We start from the raw sequence: 20,423 nt of genomic DNA, 5'->3' as shown, positions 1-20,423 counted from the left end.
CACTTTCGCTCCTTTTCGCCAGAGAGAAAAAAAGAGCTCGAGTGGGAAAATCTCGACGTTTCTTACGTAATCTTGGTGTGATAGATGGCTCTGTGACTATGGCTACATGGGTGTGATGATTCGTCCGTCTAACTTTGCTACTCCTAATCACTGTCAATCTCTATGGGGTCTGACATGGCTGTCCGAGTCGTGTGCAGCACCTGCCAGCCATCTTCTTCCGCTTCTTCTCCCTCTTTGACGTCGTTGCTACCCGGCGCAGGGTCAGCACCAGACTTTCGTGATCGTTTATGGTTGAGCTGCACCTCCTCCTCTGCCTCTACGTCATCCTCTTCCTTCTCCGCACCAGACCTCGAAGACGGGCCTGCTCTTTTTGTACGCTTCGTACCGGCTCCTTTCTTCTTGTCAGTCACTGTCACCTTGACCATATTTGATTTGGTTTGCACCTCGTCGAGAGAGAGACGAGACAAGCGCAGCGCATCGCGTCCTGGTCGTACGTAGACGTTGACTGAATAGGCCGTGGCGTCTGGAGTTCTCCCCTTCGTCAGTCTCAAGGACATTTGTTTCAAGATACATACACACTCACTAAATTCGTCGGCAAGGAGATTTTTGAGGAGGAGCTCGATGCACATTCGCTCGGTGTTCTGTCACTGGATCAACAGCTGACCAACTCGGGCCTCAACCTGAATAGGTACTCACATCTTTGCTCAGAACAACCTTGCCCCCACACGTCGCATCCAGATCGACGAATCCACTTTGCTTGGCTTTCGCGCCCTTTCGATCCTTGGCCCGCTTCTTGACGGTCGAATCGACGACTGTATACTGGCCTCCGCCGAGTCCACGGACGAGATCTGCGAGGCCTGCCAATGTGATCCGACCTCCTTCGTCGTACACTTCTTCCATGACCTTGATCGTCTTCCAGGCTTCCAACGTCAAATCCTGCTCCTCGAGTGGGGAGGTGCAATTGTCACATGTACCACAAGCACCGTCGTTTCCGAAGCTGCCAGGGAAAGGGGTCAGCGAAATATTGCTTGACCGAAAGCTACGGACACGCACGCACCGGTCTTCGAAATAGTCGCCGAAGAGGCATTTGCGGCATCGTGTGCTCTGAGCGTAGCTCAGCATCGAGCGTACTGGGGTGGCAAGAGGTCAGCAACGTAAGCAGCTAAAAGGTGTGGATTACGAACGTTTCTCTTGCCCTGTTGGCTCGCCAGCCACCATACCACTGATTCTGGCCTCATCAGCGGGGCGGTAGAACAGTACACAGTCTGCATCTTGACCGTCTCTGCCAGCTCGACCAGTTTCTTGATAGTAGCTGTCGATCGACTTGCTGATGCAGGCATGGAGCACAAAGCGAACATCACCCTTGTCGATGCCCATGCCGAAAGCTATCGTTGCCACGACGACCTTGATTCTGCCGTCGCGCCAATGATGATGAATGCGCTTCTTTTCGGCGTCCTCAAGATCGGCATGGTACACGCCCGCCCGAATACGGCCTTGACTGATCTCGTTGAGGGCGTCAGCCATTTTTTGCGTGTCGCTCCTGCTCAGCGCATACACGATGCCGCTGTGACCTGCGTGGTGCTCCTCTATCCACTTTGCAATTGCTTCATTGGCATCTTTTGCCAGACTCGGCCTGTTTAGAACCTTGTAGTGCATGTTAGGCCGGTGCAGCGGAGCTGTGAAATAAACAGTCTTGTTGGGCATGGCGTGGATTGGATCGACGGTGGGTGGGAGGCCGAGGATATTACGCACGTCCCCAAGCACCCTCGGAGAGAGCGTTGCCGAGAGGCACATGATTGGCACACCCGGGTAGATCTTGCGTAGGATGGCCAGCTTTTTGTAGTCTGTACAATAGGTCAGCCTTGGGGAGAAATGGCGCTGTTTCTGTCTTTACCAACCTGGTCGAAAGTCATGGCCCATCTGTCCTCCACCAGCGGTGAGCCAGAGCTTCATCATCAGCAGAGGAAAATGGCTCACCTGACTGCAGCAATGTGCTTCATCAATGACGATGCGCGCCAGCTGGTCTCGTTCGTAGCACTTCTGTAGAGAGGCAAGCAGAGTCTTCGACTTTACGACCCGTTCCGGTGTGACGAACAGCACTTTGATGCGGTCTTTTGGAGAGGTACCAGCCATCTTGACCCGCTGGAGGATATTCGTGGATTCTTCCCTCGTATTTCCACTGTGCATCATCTCGCACGCAATGTTCGCCTCGCGGAGGTGCCAGCACTGGTCGGTCGAGAGCGAGATCAACGGTGAGACCACGAGGGTGAGGCCGACGCTCAAGATGGCAGGCAGCTGGTAGCACAGGCTTTTTCCGCCCCCAGTCGGCATAACGCAGACGACGTCTCGGCCATCGAGGGCTGTTGTAGCAGATGGTCAGCAAAAGTCTCCAGTCTCAACTATATGAAAGCTTACCTGCATTGCAGACGGCTTCCTGGCAGGACCGAAACGATTCGATGCCCCAGGTGGCTTTGGCTCTAGGCAGCAATTCATCGCTCCAATCGAAGCTGTTCCTGGTATAGTCGACCAGACTCGATGTCGCTGGAATCGCAGACCCTGGCAAGCTCGGTCCGGAAGCCGTCGACGGGCGATTGCTGAGCCTGCGCTCTCTCTGCGCCACAACGGACTTCTTAAGATCTTGCAAGGACTTGATTTGATCTTCGATGGACGAGATTTCTTCGGTCAAGCGAACGACTTCATCATCCTCCCTTCCTTTGCCCTTGCCAGCCGACATGCCTCTGCGCCCAACGACCCGCGCTCAGCTGGCCCGACCTTGCACGGCGGCCCCTAACAGGCCCCGAGCGCTCAATTTAGCCCACACAAACACACCCTTGCTCGGACCCTGCACCGGTGTCAAACTCTACTCTCGCTACTCTATCTTGTGAAAGGAATCGAACCGGCCTTTCACTTGTCGAGAATCGGTTCGTTGTGTTGTTCCTGCGCGAAGACTTGTCGCGGGAAAACGAGCTAAAACATTCGACACGTGTGCCGCCTAATCCGCCGCCAGTAGCTCGCTCGATAGCTTCCTCCTGCCAAAGTCGGCGGCTTCCTTTTTTCCCCGCACCAGTGCGCCCCAGTAGCAGTAGTGGGGTGACTCAAGATCATAGCGTGCCAACATCGCGCGTGCTCCGGGCGTTCCTTTCGCGGAACAGAGAGGAGATCGCGGCTCGCACCGATCACCAGCTCCCTTGGCCACACGCCCACACGACCTAGGACAATGCAGCGTGAGTTATCGTTGCACACAAGGATTTAATATCCTGCACGGCCACAGGCTAACTGTTCCAAGGTTGATTGGATGGAGCAGGATCGGATAGAGGGCGGCACATGTAGAAGAAGAAGCATTTCAAACATGGACAAGCCTGCTTCCACTTCCGTCGCGTCTTCGACGACTCGTCGGTCGTTGGGCGAGAAACTGATGGGGACCCCTTCAAAGCAGCAATACCGCTCAGGGCCAGGCGAGGACCAGACGATCGACGAAAGTGAGCGCGAGCGATGGCTCATCACTGTATATGTCCGAATTGTGCCCAAGGACGTCTGGATCAGGACCAAAATCGATGTGAGGAGCAGCATGGGAGCCGTCAAGGACAAGATCTTGGCAAAGGTCAAGTTGCCTTCGTATGACCCGACACTCAATCATAGCTTCTACGAAAACGTGAATGCCTCAAGGGCGGGCTCGATGCCCAAGGCCTTTGTTGCGCGATCGCCGACCCAGACACTTACGAACACGTCCTCAACTCACCTCTCCGCGCCAGATCTACTGGGCGACAATTGGGCTTCCCCGAGCAAGCCGGGCAAGGGCAAAGTCAAGGACAGGTACGCCACGGCGACGGATCTCTTGGGCGGCGATCCTGGCAGAGGTGGGCGAGGCAGATTTGGTATTGTGACGCTGGCAGGCCAAGGGCATCTTGAGAGCATGCCATCGTCGCCCTCCTTTGGGGTGAAGTCCGTCACCCCTGCGAGTTCATCGTCTTCTACTCATGCGGCGACACCCAAGAATACGCCCTTGTCCCACAGAGTAGCTCGGACACGAACGGGCATGTCCTCGCTCAATGCAATCATCGATGGCGGCGGCAGCAGCAACCTCAACGGTCGTGCCATCTCTACCGAGGCAAAAGCGTCGAGCGCAGACCATGGCAGAAGCACAATGCCTCTTTCTGATGCTCAAATGCCGCCGCAAGCAGATGCTCCAAAACTTGCTCTCCAGGATGGGGGGCGTAACGAAAATACGGAGGCGGAGGAGACATCCTACCTGGATTACTTTGATGAAAGAGACGTACTAAAGGGCAACCAGGAGGCATTGCGAAAGGAGCAGGAAGCCATGGCAGTTCTCAGTCCCACGCTCAGCGCGACGAACTCTTCGTCTTCGGCAGGCGATGTGCCTCTCTTCCGTGCCATCAGCTCCTGGTCCGATACCAACGTGAACCGGCCAGCTAGAGAGCCAAGGGACAGTCTCGATAGCGAACATCACTTGGACGCACCGCTATTTACTGTGCGGCCTCAGACTCCCACAGACGCGGTTGGCGCAAACCAGGCCAACCTCTCCGTCGAGAGCTTGATCTCTGAAGAGAAAGATCCTAGCGGGCGTCTGAACGCTCCGTCTCGCGCATCGGAAAGGGAACGGTCTGGTACCGTCACGGCGGCAGACGTGGCCATGCAGCGGCAGCTTTCTGACTCACTGGCCACGCCCAAACTCAGCAACCACGTTGCTTCAAGTCCTTCCAAGATCAATTCTACTCCGAGCAGCATGAGGCAAATAACACGGCTGGCCGGCGTCAATCTCGACGAAATCTCCAAGGCTAATGATAAGCTACAGCATCCCATGTCCGGCCACTTTTGCCTCTACTCTTACTCGAGCGGTCAGCTGCTCAAGGACCACCTCACCGTGGCCAGCTACCGAATCCGGCCATTTGAGCTGCTGGAGGTACAGCTGGCCACTCCTCAGGATCGCATCTACCTCCCTCGATCGAGGTCCCGAGTTCCGCCTCGACAGCCATTGCCAAATCCGACGACGAACCTCCGTTACCTCGAACCCTTTTGCGAGGGCTATTGCTACGTATTCAAGCCTGGAAGTGGGTCCAACAAGGCCATCAAGGCCGGCCTAGGCGTGTGGAAGCTGCGATGGATGTCGATTCGAGGACGTCAGCTCTACATGCATCGCAGCAAACCGCTTCGTCCGGTGGACGGCGAACCGACTGCCGAGCTCGACTCTTGGCCATTGTCGAGCGCCAGATGGGTGGCTTCGGAGCGTGCAGACGGCGTGACGCTGCCCAGGCTGAAATTGCAGTCTAGTCCAGACATTATCACCATCGCCTTTGGCTCATCGCAAAACGATGATCCTTACTCGGTTGCGCAGACATTGTCGATGCGCTGCATCACCCATCTCGACTTCAGCGCCTTCTTCCACGCTCTAGCAAGGAGCTACCTCTTGTACGCATACAGCCATCGAGGGGAGGTCGAGAGCACGGCCCTAGTCGCAGAGTGGAGAAGGCGGGCTCTGGCCAGAGCTACGATTGCGGGGCAGGGTGGCACGGTTCTGCCCGGTAGAGCAGGTCGCCGTGGTGGGCGCAATGCACTGTCAAGGCCTCGATTGCGTCCTCCAGGCGTCAAGCGCGACTTCGACAATGCCGATAGATGGAGCAGCGCGAGTGAAGACGAGTCAATCCAGACCCGCGAAGGCTTCAGAGGGTTCAGCTATGGTCTCATGAAGAAGGTTGAGCCTAGGCAACGACAAAGGCCGGTCACACTGCCGGGCGAGGGAATTGAGGTGGGCGGACTGCGACGGCGTTCGCCGACGCAGGCTCAGCCTCAAAGATGGGACCAGACGTCTTCGGCCCCCGCGACAGAGGGTCGAGATGGCCGGGAGAAATTGTCGATGAGGTCCCGCGGCTTGTCTTTTGCTCAGGCAGCTCGAGATGCCTTTATTCCGGACAGCCGCAAAAAGGCAGCAGCGCCAGAAACGCCCACGACAAGGCAATGGCGAAACTCTGGCACCGTCATTGGCTCGCCCACCAATTCGGAACGTGATTCCGCCACTACCTCGCTGAATACGCCAGCAACGCGCAGCGAAAGGGCCGAGAAGAGCGAAGCATCGAGCAGCAGCCACGGACGCTCGAGGGCACACACGGTAGGTGTCGCCTCGCGTGGGCTAGGCGAACAACACCTCGAAGCAGCGAGCTCCTTTAGTGCCCTGTCCTCCAAGGCCAGCGTTCCTTCCTTTGCGGCCTCCAATTCCAGCGCTCGTACCACCACCAATCCCTCCTTTTCCACTTCAACGAGGGCCGCCTTGCTCCGAAGCCTCCGACCAGGCAGCAAGGCTGGTCCGAGATAAGTCCGTGTATCGACAATCATCCGTACTGTTGCCCTCTGCAATCTGTTTCTTTAATGAATACCATCTCAACTATGCCCTGGTCGTCCAAAGAACTGTACGCGCTCTTGAAAATCAAAGCATCCTCATTGGGGCAGAACGCGAAAGCCGCTCAAGTCCGATCCGGTCTCTGAAAAATCGAGGGGAAATCAGAAAGGAAAAGTCGCAAAGGATCTTCTCCCCGACATCTTTGCAAGATCTTCGATCGTAACGATGGGCGCCGCATCGAGGTTGCTGCGCGCCGCTGGGCCATCGTCGAGACCGATGCCATGTGCAAGCCTTGCTCGGCAGCAGTGCCTCCAAAGGCGAGGTCTAGCTTCACACACGTCCATGCCCGCTGGTGCGACGCCGCAATCGTTCATCGAAAAGATTGTCCAGCGGTACGCCGTGGACCTTCGTCAGGGGCAAAAGGTTCGCGCAGGCGACTATGTCAGTATCCGTCCGGGGACCGTTATGACGCATGACAACACGGGCCCATGCATTTCCAAGTGAGTCAATCCTTGCTACCTTTCATCTCGTTGGGCAGAGACTGATCCAAGCGCAGATTCCGATCCATCGGAGCGACCAAGATCAAGGATCCCTCGCAGGTCGTCTTTGCGCTCGACCACGACGTTCAGAACAAGACGGCCAAGAATCTGGAAAAGTACAGCAAGATTGAGACATTTGCCCGCCAGCAGGGCATCGACTTCTACCCCGCGGGACGAGGTATTGGGCATCAGGTCATGGTGGAGGAAGGCTATGCCTTTCCTCAGACGCTTGCCGTCGCCTCGGATAGCCATTCGAACATGTATGGAGGCGTGGGCTGTGTGGGGACACCCGTCGTCAGGACCGATGCTGCAGCAATCTGGGCCACGGGCCAGACGTGGTGGCAGATCCCAGAGGTTGTCAAGGTCGAGCTGAGCGGTCAGCTCCCTCCTGGCGTCACGGGAAAGGATGTCATTGTGGCCCTCTGTGGCTACTTCAACGAGGACCAGGTTCTGAACGCGGCCATCGAATTCACCGGAAGCGGCCTGTCGGCTTTGACAATCGACGAGCGCTTGGCAATCAGCAACATGACGACAGAGTGGGGCGCCCTGGCTGGCGTCTTTCCCGTTGATGATGTGACGCTCTCGTGGTACGAAGGCGTCATTAGGAAGATGGACAAGCTCAATTTCCAGATGGGCTCTTCGCCCTCTCTCTCTGCCGCGCACCCTCGACTCAACATGGAACGCCTTGACAACCTCTCGCGGAACCTGGTCAAGCCTGATCAAGACGCTTTCTACTCCAAGCACCTCCGTCTGGATCTGAGTACGCTCTCGCCACACGTCAGCGGACCCAACAGCGTCAAGGTCAGCACACCCTTGACCACGCTTGCCTCGCAGAACATCGACATCCAAAAGGCCTACCTCGTCTCGTGTGTCAATTCTCGCGCTTCGGACCTCAAGGCAGCGGCCGATGTGATTCGTGGCAAAAAGGTTGCTTCCGGTGTCGAGTTCTATGTTGCAGCAGCGAGCAGCGTTGTGCAGCGCCAGAGTGAGGAATCGGGCGATTGGGGCGCGCTCATGGCTGCCGGTGCAAAGCCTTTGCCGGCTGGTTGCGGGCCCTGCATCGGCCTGGGCGTCGGTCTGCTGGAGGACGGCGAGGTGGGCATCTCGGCGACGAACCGAAATTACAAGGGACGGATGGGAAGCCCAAAGGCCCAGGCCTACCTCGCTTCGCCTGCCGTCGTGGCCGCCAGCGCCGTCGAGGGCAAGATCTGCGGACCGGCCGACCTGGACCCTGCGCTACTGCCGGGTCCTGATGCCTTGCAATTCTCGATCCAGACGGCCGCTTCCGAAATCTCGGCAGAGAGCCCTGCACCTTCCGAGGCACAAGACACGCCTCTCCTGCCTGGATTCCCTGCCCTCTTCAAGGGGCCCCTTATCTTTGCGCCGCAAGACAACCTCAACACCGACGGCATCTACCCGGGCAAGTACACATACCAAGACGACATCACGCCCGAACGACAAGCGCAGGTCGTCATGGAGAACTACGACCCGCAGTTTGCCGCGACCGTCGCCTCGCTGCGTTCGTCTGGCCAGTCAGAGGCAGAGGCAGAGACAAAGAGCGGAGTCATTCTTGTTGGTGGCTACAACTTCGGGACGGGCTCGAGCCGAGAGCAGGCGGCCACGGCACTCAAGCATGCAGGGGTGCCCATGGTCCTGGCCGGCTCATTTGGTGACATTTTCAAGCGGAACGCCATCAACAATGGACTAGTCTGCCTCGAGTGCCCGCAGCTCGTCGAGGATCTGACGCGAGAATTTGCAAAGGAAGGGCAGCGAGGATTTGGGGGCAAAAACGAGGGCGAGATCAGCGTGCTGCTCAAGGACGCCGAGGTCAGCGTCTCGAGCAAGGACGGCAAACTAGTGCTGAGGCGAGCGGGCGAGGATAAGGTCTACGTGACGAGACCGGCGGGCGTCGGGACAGCCGTCCAGGAGATCTGGACAGAGGGTGGGCTAGAGCAATGGGTCAAGGCTCGGATTGGGGCATAGCTAGCTCGGAAAAAAAATGATATCATTAGATTGCACCAATGCCCACTGCTGCTTCTCGACCGACATTTGTTAGAGGATTGTTGAGTTGGCTTTCGTCGTGCTTGATGGTTGTCTCCTCGACGGCTTCTGCTGCTCCCCGGGACCGAGTCCAAAGATGCTGACTTGCTGGCAGCAGGCATCGGGAGAAGAACTCGCCAAGGGCTGCATGATCCTCAAGCGAGATCAGCAAGGCAACGTAGCCATCGGGGCGAACAACAACAGTCGCTCCTCTTGAGTCGATTCCGTACTTTTCGTAGGCGTGACCGTGGCCCTCGTGGTAGGTATCCTTCAGGAACCAATGTCAGGGAGTGTAAAGGTAGAGCAGGAGGCATACTTACATCATCGGTAAAGACTTTCCAGTAGTCTTGGCTCTTGACCTTGCTCTGGCCAGTTCCACCAGTCCCCGGCTGATGCCACCGAGTCGTCAAGGGTCTCAGGGCCCTGGGGTAGTCCGTGAGCTCCACCTCGAGCCTCGGCGACTTGCTCACGGTCAACACTTCGATTACGGAGTCGACGTCGTCCCCCTCGGGCGTGTACTGTGGCACCAAGATGTGTTCCAGGTACTCTGAAAGTTTCTCGACTTTGCTCAGTTGCGCTCCGTTTCGAATATCGCCGCAGAACACGAGAACGCGCCAGCGTCCGTCTGAGGGCATCCAATCGACGAGCTGCCACGGTCTGGCATCGGACTGGCAGACAACTTGGGCCGTGTTAAGGCGCTTGCCAACTTCAATACGAGTCTCGCCTGCTCTGTTTGAGCTAAGCTCCGGCTTGCTCAGCGCGCCAGGCTCCTCCACGGCCGTACCGTCGTCCTGCTTCTCTTCAGCCCGTTTTCCGACAATGAGCGATGGCCCGTAGTTGACAGATGTGCCGCTCGCAAACCGATTGCCCGTCTCAAAGACATGCTTGAATTCGTCGAGCGAGATGCCGGCCTCGTCCGCGGCATCCTTGGCCGGCTTGCCCGAAAAAAGGCGTGAGAATTTGTGATCGAACGTGATGAGATCGATGGCCACCTTTCGTCGTTCCGATTGGTACGTCTTGAGAATCGAACGGGGAGAGTGGCCCTTGACAACGGAGCAGATCTTCCAGGTCAAGTTGTACGTGTCCATCATGGAGACATTCATGCCCTGACCGGCCTTTGGTGAATGTGTGTGACAGGCATCGCCTGCAATGAAGACCCGATCAAACTTGGCAAAGTCATCAGCGGTCCTTTGTCCAATGACATAGGCTGTCCACCACGAAACGTCGTTTGGGTGAATGTCCAATGTATACGGGGCGAAAGTCTTCTGGGCCGCACCAAGAATAGCCTCCCAGGTGATTGTGTTTCGATCGACGTTCTGAATCGAGTGCGAGATCTGAATGTAAAAGCGCACTAGGCCGTCTTCACGGGGAATGATCATGACGGAGCCAGAGTCTTGTGAATGGATCGCACATCGATTGCGGACCTTGACTTGATTGAGCATTGCTTCTTCAAATGGCCTGTGGCTAAGGACTCACATCGGGAAAGTTGGTGATGGGAACAGCGTCGATGACACCCCATACAAAGTCGGTCTGAGGAAGTTTTTGAACTCAGTCCAGAGCAGGCGGACTGCGAAAAGGGATTACTCACTGACTCGCCTTCCATCTTTGATCCGATGCTGCGCCTTGTCCAGCTGTGAGCCCCATCGCAGCCAATCACGTATTTGGCATGCACAACTTCTCGTTGCCCGGCTTTGTTCTGGAGCAAGGTAGGCGTATCGTCGGGCGCAAGTGCACTTCGAAACAGACCATTGGGGGCGCTCTTCCCTAGCTGCGGCGGTGTTGCTTCTTCGTCGGACAGCTGACGTAAGGTGACCGTACATGGATAAGCGGTAGGGTCATCGATTTTGCTTTCGTCAATGTCAAGCTGTTCTGGCAGTACACCCCGCTCGACCCGGCATTGATCACCAGAACTCTTTTTGATCTTGTCCAGGAATAGTCGCTCAATGCGGCCCTGATGCAGGACCACCTGCTGCCATCGCGATATCCCTGGAATCGTGTCAGGGATCCGGCTCGATCGGTGCAGTCGGCCGTTTTCGTCTGGATTCCACAGGCAGATTTCAAGCATGTGGTTCGATTGGCGCCAAACATCCTCGGCCAGTCCAAAGGACTGAAAGACTTCAAGCGTGCGGCACTGCAAGCCGTCGGCCTGCCCCGTAAAGACTGAACCTGGCTCAGCTCTCTGCTTCTTACCGGTCAAGGCACTGAATACTCACTCTTGTCGTTACGCTTGTCGATGATGCGTGTCGTTGCGCCCAGCCCCTGAGCAGTTGCCCAGGTTGCTGCCATGAGCCCAGCTGGGCCTGCACCGACAATTAAGATGTCACAATACGAATGCTTGGCCGTCATGGAAGTGAGGAAGAGACAGAAGAAAGGAGGCGTAAAATAGAGCGTAACTCCCCCACACGCAAAAAATAAAATAAAAAGAGGCTAGCTGGTCTTCTCCACCCACTCATTGCCAACTGCTCGAGGCGGCTCTTTGCCGTGTTTAGCACCAAGGAAGTGATATCAGCGCATTGAATGATGTTTGAGATAATGTTACAAATGAGGATACAGAGTCGGATGGTGCTGTCATCGTCAAATAAGAGCAGAGTCACTGTGCTGTGTGTGCGGATCCAAATGCCGGAGCAGATCAACGCATCGAGGGGTGGTGATTACCACGTCTTGTAGTATGGATTTGTGAATTGGCCTTGAGCTTGGTTGCACGCATCCTCAAAGGCGATTTGTGCCTCATAGCCGTCGCCACCGTCCATGACCCAACACGTCATGGAATTGAAGGGAAAATTGCCAGCAATTTCGTCGGGCACGCCGTCTTCCGGCAGGGTCTTGGTGTCATCGCACTTGAAGGCCGTCGATGACGATGCTCCCCGTTTGTGAGGAGACCGAGCAACGAGGAGCCGACGCTTTGACGAAGCCATACGGCGGTTGATTGGGTGTGAGACGTGCGCCAGGATATCGTGTGGACTCTCCTCGCGAGGCGAATGGTAAGTCGAGAGGGTAACACGGTCATCGAGGGCCTTGCAAGAGCTGTCGCAAACGCCCAGCTCCTGTTGGTCATGCGATCTGACCAATGGTGTATAGTACATCTTTTTGCCCCCGCATAGTTCTTGCGGGTTCAGGCTTCCTCTGTCGCTGCTGTGTCTGTCCGACGCTGATGACCCGACCAGCGAGGAGACAACGAAAAGAAGAAGAAGTAGAAGAAGCTGGAAGATGTGCGAGCCCATGATGGTGATCGTGATGGGGAAGCACTCTCCCTACCCTGTATCGTTACAGGTGGTTGAGAGAGCAGAAAGTTCTCCATCCGATCGATGACGACGTACGCCCGTAACTACAGCACCACTGGCTGTCAAAAAAGTGAATTTCAAAGTGATATGCGCTGTCCCTCGCTTTCGCACCACCGCACATGCTGCCGCCGGCCGATTTTATTTTCGTAACACAGTCGGCTGCTGACAGGGGACGATAGTAGTACTAGCCTAGCTAGCTGACAGCAGTAATGGGGGAAAACAGGGACCAAATTCAATGCACCTCGCCTAGCGTTCCCATTTTCTCTAGTCAGATTCCAAAAGCAACATCAGGAGGCTCCCGGATCCCGTCTTCACAGTGGTCCACCGCCCTTCTTCGACCGGCGGAAGGCAAGGAGCAACGCTAGCCAGAGAAAGTAAAAATAAAACAATCGATGCGGGCGGAGCTTCAGTCGCGGCTTAACTAACCTGGGATACTATTTTCGGCACGAACGACCTAGAGCTCTCACCCTACTGGCTTGCCACTAATCCAACGGATCCAGAAGCCTTCTGTGACGAAAAATACTTGTTTGGAGAGCAATAAGAAGGATCGACGATCGACAGCAAAAGAAAGTGAAGGTTCTCGCGAGGCCAAAAAGAAACCTTTGCGGCTGCCGGGATTCGAACCCGGGTCGCTACTTGCTTTCTTTTCCTACCTCACTGAAGTCGGCATTAATGGGAAAGTAGCATCATAAACCTCTAGAAGACAGCCGCAATGCTCCAAACAAAGTCAGAGAAGAATGATATAACCTTTCTACATTGTCGGCGTAGGATGAACTGATGATGTTCATTGTTCTCACATCGTTCTCACAATCCTGTTTCGTCCTGTTTCGTCAAATCGTCGCAATTGGCTATCGTCGTTTGTACAGACATGGCTTTAAGAGAGTTCGCCCCTTCTCAATGAGCATCTTGGTCTCTCTGCGCTCTGTTTCGTCGTCCTTGATCGAGGCTAAGCCGCCTATTTGAGAAGAGAGCTCCTTGTCACTCAACTTCCGGAACTCAAACAAGCTGAAGTGGGTGTTCTTGGCGTCCTTCGAGACGAGCTGGAAACCGAGCAACTCGATAAGCTTGACAAATTCGTCGATATTGGTGAAACGGCTGGCGACCTCAGCGACAATGAGGCTACCCTTTCCTGGGCAAAGGACGCGGCGGGCCTCGATGATCATCTCGACCCAGTTCGTGCCCATGAGACTGAGACAGAAGACGGCAATGTCGGCGATGGCTGGATCCTGGTACTCGCTTCTCGAAGCACGCCGCACTCGCGCGCCGTTGGTTTCCCCGACGATGCCGGGCAACGGAAGGCCTCCAGCCTGAGCGACATCGACACCTCTCACCCAACCGTCCTCGCTGTCCAGAAGATCGTAGCTCAGAACTCGAATTGCCGCTGGAACGTCCTCGCCCTTGCCTTTCTTTGCCTTGCTTCCTATTGACGTTGAAGGCTGAGGCTCACGAAGCAATTTTGCCAAGATGGCCTCGCCAGCGCCCAAATCCACAACCAGGAGCGGCGCATTCCGATCCTTAATGATCTTCGCAATCTTCTCGACGGGAATCTCCGGCCAAGACTTTGTTTGCTTTCGGAAGCCCTGGTGGTACTCCTGCAGCTTACTTGGCTCTGCCTGAATCATGGCGAGAGCAGCAGCGCTGGGTGAGGTGTAGAGTGTTTCGTTGATTTGACGGAAGCGCGAGCCGGACAGGTGCGAGAGGAGCGACTGCTGGTGATCCGTTAGGGCATCCATCTGATTGCTTGTCGGTTGTGGCGGTGGCGAGGTTCTTGCTGGTTCCTCCGTGGCCTCCCTTGCCGCTCCTAGGTCTCCTTCGGGAGCAAGTCTAGCCTTTGCCTGCTCCTCCTCCAGCCGCCTCCTCTTGTTAAGTTTCTTCCTCTGGGCCTTCGACAGCCCTTCCGTTTCTACTTCGCCATTAGTGCTTTCATTGGCATTAGCCTCGACAATCCCTTCTGATTCCAAGTGCGACTCCTTTCCCGGCATGTTGCTCTTCACGGCCGCGCCACCTTGGACCTCTTTCTTCTTCTTCTTGTTTCCCACGGCGAAGGGATCCACAATACCCTGCTTCCTCTTTCTGCCCGCAGCTGCCTCCACCTCTGCCGCCCTTCCCGCTTCTTCTTCATCGTCGTCGATTTCCTCTGCTTTGCTCCTTGACCCAGTCCCAGCGCCTTCCGCCATAGGCTTCTTCTTCCCTTTAAGCAAGCCCACCAGCCTCCGATCCTCCCTCGTTGCTGCGCCCTTGCGCTCATCCTCTGCTCTCATCTCTGCACCGAGACCGAGCGTCGCCGGCCGGAACTTTCTTCCCGCCGTTGCGCCCTCTCCGATCGGCGACCCCTTGTCCTTGCCCTTGCCCTTGGCGCTGCTCGCAGCCGACGACGACGATGACGAAGCGGTGAATTTGGCAAGGATGCTGTCCGTCAGTTTCGCTCGGTCCAGCTGCATCTGCGCTCGCAGCTCCGCAAGGTCCAGCGCCGCCTCTTTCGACTCCGCCATTCTCTTTTCTCGTTCCTCTTGTCCTAGACCGCCCTCGTCCTAGCTTCTTGGATCCTGGCTGCAAAAGTCAAGAGGGAAAAAAGTGGTCCAAAACTTTAGAGAAGAAAACGCCGCTTCCGACTCCCGTCGGCCGAAGGCGCTCTCTCTCTTCCAACGTCAGTCTAAAGCTGCTATCCTGGAAACAATTGCCATTTTTGAGAGAGAGAGAGGAAGGGAGGAAGATAACGACACAGGAATGAAAAGATGGAAGCGAGAGAGAGAAAGAGAGAATTAAAAGACAGAGAAAGACTGTTCGTTTGCGTGTGTTTGTGTTTGTGTGTGACGGGAGAGATTGTCCTTGACTTGTGAGACAGTTGACAAGAGGTATGCTGGGGATGAAGGGGGTTGGGTGAAGTGATGCTATAGACAGACTACTTGTACGAGTTGAGAGCAGGCGTCGAGGGACCAGAGGCGCTGCCGAGGTTGTATGAAGAGCTCTCTGCCGAGTGTGGGCCACCATTCTGGTAGAGTGCCGAGCTGGGCTGCTTGTTCTGTACAGCCTTGCGTAACCTCAGCTGCCTAGCGGGCCAGCCCGCGTAGACACTGTTCGCCTCTGCAATTTCTCCCGATGCGATCAAAGTATGCTCAAGGAGCATCGACCCTCGCTCCATGCTTGCACCCGAAAGCAATCGGCTGCCGGTTCGAAGTGCGCAGTTGTCGCCAATCATGAGCCTGTTTAGCGAGAATCGACCCCTTGAGTTGATGTGAGCAACAATGGAGCAGTCATCGACGTTGACGTGGTTGCCCATCGTGACGAGTTCCGGCTCGGTGAGCTGGAGACTTGGCTTGCCACCTGCCCAGATGGCACACTCGTCGCCGATCTTGGCACCCAGCGATCGCAAGTACCAGACGGCCATCCATGTGCCGGAGATGTGGCCAATGAGGTGACCGCCGAAGCCCTTGCCAAGCAGACGTTGAAGGGTGAGATGGAGCTGCCACCGTTGGCAGTAGCTGCTCTTGTCCCAGTCGTACCGGCCTTCGCGACGACGGCCGATGACGGCCCACTTTGTCCCAATGACCCAAAGGAAGGCGATAAAAGCCTGAATGTTAAGAATAATGACGAAGCAGATGGCGATGAATGCGTATACCAACCCAGGGCGGTACCAGTGGTCGCTGAAGATGGCGGTGCTGACGTATTCAAAGTTTGATCTCAGGATATTGAGCGAGAGGACGGTGCCAACGGCGGCTGTAGCCCAGTAGCCCGAGGAGAAGATGGCAACGATGACGTTGATGGCGACGAGCATGAGGTAAGGGAATACGAAGAAGGTGGCCTTGCGCTTGTAGAATGCTCGACCAAACGGCGTAATCGTCTCCTCATCCGCCGGCACGCCGGCCTCTTTGTTTTCCCGGGCTGCCTTGCCGAAGCTGACGGCCGAGCCATTCTTGGAACCCATCCACACCGTGTGCTCCTCGTAGTGACCGTTTCGCACCGCCAGAGCACCGGAGCCCATGACACACTGTCGACCCACGGTACAGCCGGGCAGCAGGACGACACGATCGGCAATCATGGCGCCACGACCAACGCGCACCCTCGCCCAGCCAATCGAGTCCGACGTGAAGACCTCGGATCTGGAACCAAAGACGACATCGTCGCCGATTTCCAGCAGCTCTGGATCGGGGCAGTAGATGCCACTGCCTGGCCAGTAGACCCGCTTGCCAACCTTGGCGCCCATGGCACGGTAGATGACCGAAGTCATTTCGTAGTGGGTACCCAGGATTGCCATGGCGCGGCGGATGTTGGGCTGCGACAGAAGCTGGCTGTTGAGCCAGCGCCGGAGGAGCGAGATCTGCGTGGCGTTGCGCATCGACCCTTCGCGATTGAGGCCCATGATACGTTTGAGCAAGATGCCCAGGACCAGGTTGATGAGCGGCGGCATAATGTTTCGCACGACACGGGCGACGTAGTGCCAGCCGATACGACGAGGGTAGGCGAACCAGGCAATGACGCCCTTGACCGAGTCGTGGTGGTTGAACTCGAAGGGCTGAGACAGGAGCATGAAGAGGGCAGCAAACCAAGGAACGTAGCAGATGATTCGGATGACGAGGAGAATGGGAACACCGATGAAGGCAATGAGGGCTCCATTTGGCGTGGGCACAGCGTTCCGGTTGTACGACGCATACGCATCGCTCGATGGCTCCTCGTGCGAGGACGATTGCGGGCCCCACACCGTGCCGTCGGCCAGTCTGGCACCGGGCGAGATCTGCGTGAAGGTGTTTACGACACAGTCGCGACCAATGATGATGGGCTCGAGCCTGAAGTAGCCGTCCCGCTCGACACAGAAACCTCGAACAAGCGACTTGTCGATCCTTGCGCCGTCGTGAATCGTGATGAGGTCGTACTCTGCCATCTTGGCGAACCGGTCGATCTGCACATCTGAACCAATGGACATGCCCAGCAGCCTAAAGTACGTCTTTGTCAGAGAGGGCGTGAGACCGAAAAGGCCCTTACCAGCCGTTCTGAGCGACTGATTGACGAGCCACCATCGAAGGTGGTAGTTGGACCACATTGGGTATTTGCCTGGACGGTAGCGACCAATGACGAGCCACTTGAAAGCGATGGCGGTGACGGGACAGATGATTCGACTGGTGAATCGAGCAATGATGACAGAGGCCAGCAGAACACCAACGCGCTCCCAGAAGACGTCGTCGATGTAGTAGGCCGAGAAGGCAAGGCCGTGCAAAATCACCGTCCAGGTCCAGGCAGCCTTGAAGGGGTAGAAGAAGAGGATGGGGATCAGCTGCACCAAGACAACCCATGGGTGCGTCTGGCTTCGAGGCTTGTAACCGTGGCTGGCAAAGGCGGGATCGGCGTCGCCCGCCTCGTCGTCGTACCGGTGAGCGCTTGCAAACGCACTGCCACCCTTCTCCTGCATGAAGCCATCTTCCATGTCGTACTCGTCATCATCGATGCCCTGCTCGTCTTCAATGAGACTGGCAATGCCCTCGACGGTCGAGTTGTTGAAGAGGGTAGACACCTCGAGCGAGGCACCCGTCTCCTTTCGAATCAGGTGGACAAGACGGCCAAGGAGCAGACTGTTGCCACCGAGCAAGAAGAAGTCCGACTCGGCCGTGATCGTGCCAGACTCGGTGTCCAGGAGCCGAGCGATAATGTCACGGACGACGAGGGCGGTGCGGGACATCGACGATGCATTCTGAGCGCGAACCTCGTCCTCCATTGTCTGGAAGTCGATGCGACCGTTGACCTTGGCCAGCGGTGAACGGAAGACGTGGAGCGGGTTGGGAACAACGTAGCCATGCAGGACCTGCGCCAGGGCTCGATCGATGTCCGATGCATCATATTCGGCATTCTCCTCGACGTGAATAAAGGCCTCTGGTGCACCATCCTTGCGTTGACGCACCGCCGCCTCGATGACGCCAGGAATCCGGTAGCAAGCCCGCTCGACGGCGCGCACGTCGACCGAGACGAGGTTGCAGGGAATCGGCTCCGAGAGTGGGACTTCTTTGCCCGGCGCCTTGGCCTCAAAGTGACGCTGCAGCGCTGGCACATCGTCCGAAAGTGGTCCGATGTTGAGACGGGTGCCGAGCTTGATACGCAGCGGCTTTCCTGCCTGGTTCTTGGGCAGATCGTCCATGTAGACGGCAGCAAAGGGCCACTTGGACGGGTGCAAATGGGATCGCAGCAGGTTCTGGATCTCGGCCAGTCCGATGCGGGGCTGGTTAGGGACCGGGACAATGACGACACCAATCGTCTCTTGAAGGACCTTGTGCTCGATGGAAAAGGCCAACGTCTGCTTGACCCGGTCTTTGCAGGCTTGTGTGATGGCCTCCTCGACCTCAAAGGGCGACACGACCTCGCCACCCTTGTTGATGATCTCTTTGCTTCGGCCAGTGATGTAGAGATACCCGTCAGCGTCCATGTGGCCCATGTCACCCGAGTCGAACCAGCCCTCGCTGGAGAAACTCGAAGTGTCAAGGGGCTCGAACGGATCGGTCGACGTCTCATAGCCAGAGAAGGTAGGGAGGCCCCGGACCGAAACAGCACCCGTCTGCCCGACAGGGAGCTCCTTTTCACGGTCAAAAGGATCGCGAATGGAGAGATCGGGACCACAAGCCACACCCGAGCAACCGGGCCTGTCCAGCTGGTAGTTTGTCGGTGGCGAGGCGATCGGCATGCACTCTGTCATGCCGTACGAGGGCAGCACAGCGCATCCCCCGAACGTCTCCTTGAGCTGCACAGCCAGCGAGGGCAGCAATCCACCTGCAGCATTCGCGATCATCTTGATGCTCGTGTCCTTTGCCGTGTTGACGCCCTCTGGCTTGGATGCGAGGATGGCGTGGTGCATCGTGGGTGCGGCATAGTACCTGGAAAATGGTCAGTGCCAACGTCGTGTATATGGGCAGAAACGAGACTCACCATGTCGCGCCGAGCTGCTTTGCCAATGTCCACCAAACGTTTGCGTCGAAACCAGAGCACATGATTGCGCTTCCTCCCGAAAACATGGGCGCCCACAAATTACGGACGATGCCACCGACGTGGAACAAGGGCATCATGTTCACTGGTGTCACGGGCTGGTCAGCAACGCGGAAAATTAGGGGAATCGAGCTGTAAAGACTCACTGTTCACGCTCTCTGGTCTCAAGTCCCAGCTCTGCACGACGCATGAAGTGCCCACGATGAGGTGCCTGAGCGAGTAGGGCACCACCTTTTTCTTTCCCGACGTGCCCGATGTGTGCAACACCAGCGATTGATGCTCGAGCCCGTGGGGTTGCGAAGGACGCCGTCCCTTGGTGGATGCGAGCCCCTGCTGGCCAAACATGCTCATGTCAAACAGCCCGGCCGGGCCGGACGTCCGGTTCTCGACAAAGATGATCTCCATGTTCTCCTCGTGGTACAGCGAGGCCACCTCGAGTCGCTCAGCAGCGTCGCGCGTCGTGACGACGGCCTTTGCACGGAGGCGCACCGCGTCGTCGCGCAGCTCGCCTGCAGTGCAGCTCGCGTTGACAGGCGCGCATGTGTGGTAGGCGGCGACCGAGAGCAGGGCCAGCGCGTTTTCAGGCCCTGTAGGCAGGGCCATCATGACGCGATCGTTGGGGCCAAGGGGTGCTCTCGTTGAGGGCAGGATAAAGGAGCTCATGAACCGCTTGATTGTCGCATGGTCGATCGGTGGTCGATTCAGATCTGGCGACCACAGCGCCGGGTTGGGCGTCGAGCAAATAGCATCGATGAGTGTCGTGATGCGCCCATTGTCGGTGATGTGCTCAGCCAGGTGATCTCCCAGCGATCTAATCTTTGGCCTTGGCGGCAAAGAGTAGATGTAGCCGAGGGGAAAGCTGTCCGAGGATGGCGCCATCTTGGCAATTTGTCGAACGTCGTTGAAGGGTCGTCAGTGAGGAAGAGGTATTATTTTTTCTTGTACGTCTATGAAAAGAAGGCCGATTTCGCTCCCCGCCGAGCTGAGATCGATGTGCGGACTCGCGCCGCTTGCCAGTGGCTGGTGGTGAGAAAGGAGAAGATCTCGGCTAAGCGAATGTGGTTCCCCTTTGCGTATGCGGGCCTCAAGGGTAGAGGAGACGACGGGCGAGAGGAGGATCGGCTCGTCACGGACGAAAGCGATGCGGCTTCGCTCTTTGTGCCCTGAAGCAGAATCGGCTGAGGAGACAGACGAGCCAAGATCCAGGAGCCTCCGAAAAGTCAAAGGGACGCAAAGAAGGGTCAGGTA

The 20,423-nt window shown here is 56.7% G+C and overlaps 6 protein-coding genes and 1 non-coding gene across 7 annotated transcripts; 2 read left to right on the top strand and 5 right to left on the bottom strand.

Moving 5' to 3' along the window:
- Positions 1 to 61: 61 nt before the first annotated feature.
- FA10DRAFT_266550 (ATP-dependent DNA helicase) lies at positions 62 to 2,926 on the bottom strand. The gene is made up of 8 exons (XM_025521539.1): positions 2,416 to 2,926; positions 1,978 to 2,360; positions 1,899 to 1,920; positions 1,185 to 1,844; positions 1,058 to 1,130; positions 697 to 997; positions 584 to 641; positions 62 to 523 (listed from the first exon to the last, which is right to left on the bottom strand). Exons 1-8 carry the CDS (start codon positions 2,732 to 2,734, stop codon positions 144 to 146), a joined length of 2,196 nt encoding a protein of 731 aa, XP_025377230.1. The 5' UTR covers positions 2,735 to 2,926; the 3' UTR covers positions 62 to 143.
- A 118-nt stretch (positions 2,927 to 3,044) lies between these two features.
- On the top strand, positions 3,045 to 6,399 carry FA10DRAFT_301316 (hypothetical protein). The gene is made up of 2 exons (XM_025524967.1): positions 3,045 to 3,224; positions 3,305 to 6,399. Exon 2 carries the CDS (start codon positions 3,350 to 3,352, stop codon positions 6,326 to 6,328), a length of 2,979 nt encoding a protein of 992 aa, XP_025377229.1. The 5' UTR covers positions 3,045 to 3,224; positions 3,305 to 3,349; the 3' UTR covers positions 6,329 to 6,399.
- Positions 6,400 to 6,573: 174 nt separating this feature from the next.
- FA10DRAFT_240587 (putative LYS4-homoaconitase precursor) lies at positions 6,574 to 9,059 on the top strand. The gene is made up of 2 exons (XM_025519213.1): positions 6,574 to 6,852; positions 6,909 to 9,059. The coding sequence occupies exons 1-2, from the start codon at positions 6,578 to 6,580 to the stop codon at positions 8,872 to 8,874; spliced, it is 2,241 nt and encodes a 746-aa protein (XP_025377228.1). The 5' UTR covers positions 6,574 to 6,577; the 3' UTR covers positions 8,875 to 9,059.
- On the bottom strand, positions 8,887 to 11,307 carry FA10DRAFT_102811 (FAD binding domain protein). The gene is made up of 5 exons (XM_025517834.1): positions 11,145 to 11,307; positions 10,520 to 11,091; positions 10,408 to 10,461; positions 9,252 to 10,355; positions 8,887 to 9,199 (listed from the first exon to the last, which is right to left on the bottom strand). Exons 1-5 carry the CDS (start codon positions 11,275 to 11,277, stop codon positions 8,900 to 8,902), a joined length of 2,163 nt encoding a protein of 720 aa, XP_025377227.1. The 5' UTR covers positions 11,278 to 11,307; the 3' UTR covers positions 8,887 to 8,899.
- A 1,508-nt stretch (positions 11,308 to 12,815) lies between these two features.
- Positions 12,816 to 12,923, bottom strand: FA10DRAFT_t25. Its single transcript has one exon. It is a non-coding gene; the product is annotated as a tRNA-Gly (tRNA).
- Positions 12,924 to 12,998: 75 nt separating this feature from the next.
- On the bottom strand, positions 12,999 to 14,764 carry FA10DRAFT_266547 (hypothetical protein). The gene has a single exon (XM_025521538.1). It carries the CDS (start codon positions 14,702 to 14,704, stop codon positions 13,061 to 13,063), a length of 1,644 nt encoding a protein of 547 aa, XP_025377226.1. The 5' UTR covers positions 14,705 to 14,764; the 3' UTR covers positions 12,999 to 13,060.
- Positions 14,765 to 15,046: 282 nt separating this feature from the next.
- Positions 15,047 to 20,152, bottom strand: FA10DRAFT_102787 (hypothetical protein). Its single transcript, XM_025517833.1, has 3 exons — positions 19,322 to 20,152; positions 19,119 to 19,260; positions 15,047 to 19,066 (listed from the first exon to the last, which is right to left on the bottom strand). Exons 1-3 carry the CDS (start codon positions 20,052 to 20,054, stop codon positions 15,115 to 15,117), a joined length of 4,827 nt encoding a protein of 1,608 aa, XP_025377225.1. The 5' UTR covers positions 20,055 to 20,152; the 3' UTR covers positions 15,047 to 15,114.
- Between the last annotated feature and the right edge of the window lie 271 nt (positions 20,153 to 20,423).

The sequence above is a fragment of the Acaromyces ingoldii genome, assembly GCF_003144295.1.
Source record: "Acaromyces ingoldii strain MCA 4198 unplaced genomic scaffold FA10scaffold_3, whole genome shotgun sequence".
Taxonomy (NCBI): domain Eukaryota; kingdom Fungi; phylum Basidiomycota; class Exobasidiomycetes; order Exobasidiales; family Cryptobasidiaceae; genus Acaromyces; species Acaromyces ingoldii.
The sequence above is the reverse complement of the archived record's forward strand: the minus strand, read 5'-3'. Positions and strand labels throughout refer to the sequence as shown.